This window comes from Solanum pennellii, chromosome 3 (genome assembly GCF_001406875.1).
Source record: "Solanum pennellii chromosome 3, SPENNV200".
In the NCBI taxonomy this organism is placed as follows: Eukaryota; Viridiplantae; Streptophyta; class Magnoliopsida; order Solanales; family Solanaceae; genus Solanum; species Solanum pennellii.
The window spans coordinates 11,717,204-11,723,703 of NC_028639.1; the positions used below are offsets into that span (position 1 = coordinate 11,717,204).

A 6,500-nucleotide genomic window follows, 5' to 3' on the forward strand; every position below is an offset into this window, starting at 1 on the left:
TGAACCGCCCCTATTCAATGCGGGGCAGACACTGTATTTCATGTTTAGCTCACATGATCTATGTCGGTTAAATTCTCAATAAAGTATTCGGTTTCACTTTAGCCGTGAACCACCTCTTTTTGGTGTGGGGAAGACACTGGACTTGGTTTCACTTTAGCCGGTGAACAAACCCTTTTCAGTGTGGGGAAGACACTGGACTTGGTTTCACTTTAGCCGGTGAACAAACCCTTTTCAGTGTGGGGAAGACACTGGATTTCATGCTAAATCACATGATCTAGGTTCACTTTGACCGGTGAACCACCCCTTTTCAGTGTGGGGCAGACACTGGATTTTATGTTCGCTCACATGATCTTAATGCTAAAGATTTCTTTAATAAAGTAAGAAAAAAAGAAGAAGAAATGTAAGGTCAAAGTGAACTAAGAAAGCAAGATCTTAAGAATATCAATCATTAGTGTTTGATAAGAATGAAATTTTAACAAGTTATGGTCATAGCAAATATATATTGACTTATAATGACTTCTTATATTATGAAAATGATCAAATAATAGGCATAACCAATGAAGATCGGCTTATAAGGACTTCAGCCCAATTGTAGTCAAATCATTTCTTTAGTCGCCTGGATTACTTACTTGATTCATTGTAGGTATGAGACTATAATGAATCATTGCACTTGTAAGTAAGACATAGAATTAAAAGAGATCATTGAACTACAAAACAAAAAGAAGAACAGACTAAAAATTAAATTAGTTCTGGAAAGAGAGCTCTCGACCTAAGAGGGAGCAAAATTATAAATTTTCATTTGAGATGTTCTAAAATTATGTTCATGATTCCAAGGTCTTATGTTCATATAGAAAATGAGTTCTGTGATTTAAATGCATGAAAACATGTCATATTCATAGCATGAATCACAAATAACGAATTAGGAAAGTATGGTGACTTCACTCTCCAGAAACGACACTGTTGCTATAGGAAGAGCTTTCGTTGATCATGCATAGTCCTTATGTGTTTATGTTCATATACCCATAATTAGTACAAGTGTGTAATAACCCATATACAATTACTATTTTTATCGGTGCAGGTCCTTGAAGAGGATTGAAGATTCGTTTGAAGCTGTTTGGACTAGTACCTCCAGACATTGGTAGGTCCTCTTAAGTTCGAGGATACCTACGCTTTAATTCTAGCTTTAGTACATTAGACATAGATAGAGTATGTTGTCCCTAGAGTTTCCTTTCAAACATTATTTCAAGCTTTCATATTAAGGCCGGTTTGGCAACTATTATAATATTATGATTTCTTCATTTCAGTTGTTCAATCTGTTAATAGATGGTTGTTTAGTTTGAGCTATTAGTATATCACTCTTTTGCAGAAAATATATGAAGTCTAAGTACACTTAATTAAGTTTAAAAGTTTTAAATTTTCCACAAATTTAACTGTATGATTGTGATGAAAGCTTAGAAGAGGCTTGTCTGCGACCTTTGAGAGGTTAACGACACCGTCCTCATCTGGGGTCCAAATTCCGGGTATGACAAACTTGTTATCAGATCATGAGGTTAAATTTCCTAGGAATTAAGGCTCAAAATAACCACGTTGCGTCGTTTCTAACTTATGGTTGTGAAGTGCACCACAATCATGACTTAGAGACTAAGTGATGTTAGAAATCTTCCATTCTTCTACTCTTTATCGTGTTGCGTAGAGTTTTGAAATTTTGTGTCATTCAAGCATCTAACTTCTTTCTTATGTTTTTGTAGAACAATGAACACAAGGAGAAACGCAGGGTGAACAGTTGAAGAAGCAGCTACTGGAGGGAACCAAGCTCCTCCTCAAGCCCCAGCTGCTGGAGTACAAGTGTCTGTCAGCCCAGCTGCGTTAACGGATCGAGAAGTGAGATAAACACTAGCTCAAATGGCCCAAGACATCACTACTCAGCCACAGGCCATCACAACTCAGGCAACTAGAGAGGTTGCTCGCAAGGAGAGCCCAAATGCTAGCACTATGGCTAGCAGACTGAGGGATTTCACCAGAATGAATCCTCTAGTCTACTTAAGGTCCAGAACGAATGAGTATCACCAGGAATTTGTGGATGAGGACTAACAAATTCTCTGTGTCATGGGTGTAAATGAAAAGGAGAAGATTGAGTTGGATGCATATCAACTCAAAGATGTGGCTCAGGTGTGGTACAAAATGTGGGCAGATGGCAGCGCACCAGGAGAAGTCCCCATCACTTAGGACATTCTCAAGACTGCATTCCTAGAGAGGTTCTTTCCCAGAGAGTAGAGAGAGGATAAGGTTTAGGAGTTTATCAACCTACGACATGGAGGTATGTCAGTCAATGAATACTCCTTGAAATTTGTTAAGCTTTCAAAATATGCTTCTTCCATGGTGTCCAATAGCAGGGATGAGATGAGAAGGTTTGTGACTGGTGTATCGGAGGATCTGGAGGAGGAATGTCGGGCATCCATGTTGTATAATACATGGATCTTGGTAGGTTGATAGTACATGCACAGCAGGTGGAGGAGAGTCGTCAGAGAAACAGAGGCTGAGAATGCGAAAATCCTAGGACATCAAATCAGGCTGGTTTCAGCACTGGTAGAAGTTTGTTTGGGGATCAGGACAAGCCCAAGTTCAATAAGGGGCACCAACACTCAGGTAATGCTACTCCTTCAAAAAATTCTAATGCTAAAGGGAACAAGTCTGGCCCCAATAAGGGCAATGATAGAAATGCACAGCGTAACATCAAGCCGCGTGGTAAGTGTCGCCGTTTGCATGGAGGTGAGTGCTTGGTAGGTAATAATTCCTACTATGAGTGTGGAAAGAGTGCGCATATGGTCAAGGACTGCCCGCAGGTGAGGAATCAGGCCAACGCAGATACTCAGCCTCGGCCTAATCCTACTGCTGCAGCCGAACCTCCCAAGAAGAACAGATTCTATGCTTTGAAAGGTAGAGAGGAGCAAGAGAAGTCAGCTGATGTGGTCACTGCTATGTTGCATGTCTTTTGTTTTCCTGTGTATGCATTGGTAGATCCAGGATCCACTTTGTCTTTTGTTACTTCTTTAGTAGCTATAAAATTTGACTTGCTTCCTAAGATTTCGCATGAGCCTTTTCTAGTTAGTACTCCCATAGGAGACAACATTAGAGCTGAAAGAGTATATAGAGATTGTCCAATAACTATTCTTGAAAAATTCACCTATGTTGTCCTAATAGAATTAACCATGCTTGACTTTGATATAATTTTGTGTTGGATTGGCTCCATAAATGTTATGCTACCATAGACTGTCAGAACAGGGTAGTAAGGTTTCACTTTCCTAATGAGTTAAAGCTGGAATGGGATGGGGGTGGTTCAAATCCAAAAAGCCAAATAGTTTCCAATCTTAAAGCCAATAAGATGTTATCTAAGAGGTATTTATACCAATTAGTCAGAGTCAATGACTTAGAGCATAAGGTTCCTTCCATAGACTCTGTTTCCACAGTGAATGAGTTTCAAGATGTCTTTCCAGAGGATTTACAAGGAATTCCTCCTTAACGGGAAATTGCTTTTGGTGTTGACTTAGATCCCAACACTAACCAATTTCCATTCCTCTATATAGAATGGCTCCAGCTGAACTCAAAGAGTTGAAGTTGCATTTAAAAGATCTACTTGATAAGGGCTTCATCCAGCCGAGCATATCCCCATGGGTTGCTCCAGTGATGTTCGTTAAGAAAAAGGATGGAACTCTTAAAATGTGTATTGATTATCATCAACTCAACAAAGTTATTATAAAGAACAAATACCCTCTTCCCAAAATTGATGATCTATTTGATCAGCTCTAAGGTTCAGGTTTATTTTCTAAAGTAGATCTCCGGTCAGGATATCACCAGCTTAGTGTAAGACAAGAGGACATTCCTAATATTGCTTTCCATACTAGGTATGGTCATTACGAGTTTCTTGTCATGTCATTTGGTCTTACTAATGCACCAGCCGTGTTTATGGACATTATGAATAGGGTCTTCTGTGAGTACCTTAATTTTTTTGTCATAGTATTCAAAGATTACATCCTCATATACTCTAAGACCAGAAAAGAGCATGAACAACATTTAAGAATGACATTGCATGTACTCAGGGAACATCAATTGTATGCAAAATTCAGCAAATATGAGTTTTGGATGAGGTCAATGACCTTCCTTGGTCATGTTGTGTCCGACCAGGGTGTAGAGGTTGATCCGAAAAAGATTGATGCAGTAAAGAATTGGTCGAGACCCCTAACTCCTATAGACATCCAGAGTTTCTTGGGTTTGGACAATTAATATCGCAGGTTTGTTGAGGGATTTTCCTCTATTTCTGCTCCATTGACATCTTTAACAAAGAAGAAGGTAAAGTTTGAGTGGTCGGAAACTTGTGAAAAGAGCTTCCAAGAGCTCAAAGACTAACTCACTTCAGCTGCAGTTCTCAAATTGCCGAGGAGTGGTGTAGGGTATGTGGTATACTGTGATGCTTCCCGAGTAGGTTTGGGATGTGTTCTTATGTAGGATGGCAAGGTGATTGCATATGCATCAAGACAGTTGAAACTCCATGAGAAGAATTACCTACCTATGATCTTGAGTTAGCTGTTGTGGTATTTGCGTTAAAACTTTGGAGACATTACTTATATAGTGTATATTTTTATGTATTTACTGACCATAAAAGTCTTCAGTATGTTTTTACACAGAGAGAATTGAATATTTGTTAGAGAAGATGGATAGAGCTGCTCAAGGATTATGACATGAGTATCCACTATCACCCAGCTAAGGCCAATGTCGTTGAGACGATTGAGCTTGGGCAGTGTGTCTCATATTGATGATGAGAAGAAGGAGCTGGTTAAAGAGGTACACCAATTGGCTAGGTTAGGTGTACGACTGGTAGATACACCAAGTGTGGGTGTTTCAGTTCATTCCAGTTCTGAATCCTCATTTGTTATAGATGTTAAAGATAAGCAGCATCTCGACCCAGTGCTCATGGTGTTGAAAGACTCAGTGTTGAGTAAGCTGAATGAATAATTCTCCCTAGGGTAGGATGGTGTTCTTAGATATCAGGGCAGATTTTTGTGTGCCCTATATTGATGATGTGAGAACGAATATTATTGTAGAGACTCATGGCTCCAGGTATTATATTCATCCAGGTTCGACCAAGATGTTACATGATCTCAAGGAGATCTATTGGTGGGAAGGTATGAAGCGAGATATTTCTAAGTTTGTGGAGGAGTTCCCCAATTGCCAATAGGTTAAGGACGAACACCTTAAGCCTGGAGGTCTTACCCTGTTGATTGCGATCCCAACATGGAAGTGGGAGGCTATTAATATGGATTTTGTGGTTGGTCTGCCCAAGACTGAGAGACTGCATGATTCCATTTGGGTCATTGTTGGGGTGACTAAGTCTGATCACTTCATACATATGAAGTCTACTTACAGGGCCGAAGATTATGCCAAGCTGTATATTGATGAGATAGTGAGGTGGCATGGGATTCCTTTATATATCATTTCGGGTAGGGGAGCCTAGTTTACTTCTCACTTTTGGAGATATTTCCAGAAGAGCTTGTTTACACAGGTGAAGTTCAGTACTGTGTTTCACCCCAGACGGATGGACAAACAGAGCGTGCCATTCAGACCCTTGAAGACATTATGAGAACATGTGTTATTGACTTCAAGGGGAGTTGGGATGATCACTTGCCACTGATTGAGTTCTCTTATAATAATAGCTACCATTCCAGTATTAGGATGACACCTTTTGAAGCACTATATGGCAGGAGATGTAGGTCTCCAATTTGGTGGTTTGAGGTAGGAGAGTATTCCTTCTTTGGCCCTGAGATCATACATGAGGCTGTGGAAAAGGTGAGACTTATCAGGCATAGATTGCTACTGCTTACAGTCGTCAAAAATCCAATGCTGATAATAGGAAGAGAGCTATTGAATTTGAGGTAGGTGATTAAGTCTACCTGAATATATCACCCATTAATGGGGTGATGAGGTTTGGTAAGAAAGGGATCTCTTTCCTTTACTTCAAATTGTGGTTAATTATGATTAAGTCATGATGTGATATTGGAGTATGCTTTAGATTAGAATTGATAGGGTGGTATGATGTTGAATTTAAATGTCTTGAGTATGTGGTGAGGTTTATTAAGTTGTATATGTTATAGGGATGGTGATGACTACCAATGTGCCTTATTATGATATGAAGTCCTAATGTCCTAACCTCACTTATATGAATTTTAATTGAAGGACTTATACTCATGCAATTCCTATTGAGCAATGATGATGATGATGTTATACAAGGGTTAGACCCTATGACCTAAAATAAGTTATGATTGATATTTAAAGGCTTAAAAGACATTTAAAAAAGCGTCTCTAGCTTAGAACCGAGTGAACTAGAGTATGGAGTGTCCCTTCCCACATAAGGAAGGTAGGAGCACTAAAGTACTCTTGAGATTGGATACTACAATGCATGTAGCATAAAGAGGGTTCCAAATATATGTCCTAGTTCTTGAACTATG

General features: G+C 39.4%; 1 protein-coding gene across 1 annotated transcript; it reads left to right on the forward strand.

Moving 5' to 3' along the window:
- The first annotated feature begins 1,902 nt into the window (after positions 1-1,902).
- Positions 1,903-3,520, forward strand: LOC107013199. Its single transcript, XM_015213173.1, has 4 exons — positions 1,903-2,045; positions 2,394-2,481; positions 2,571-3,104; positions 3,278-3,520. Exons 1-4 carry the CDS (start codon positions 1,903-1,905, stop codon positions 3,518-3,520), a joined length of 1,008 nt encoding a protein of 335 aa, XP_015068659.1.
- Positions 3,521-6,500: the final 2,980 nt, after the last annotated feature.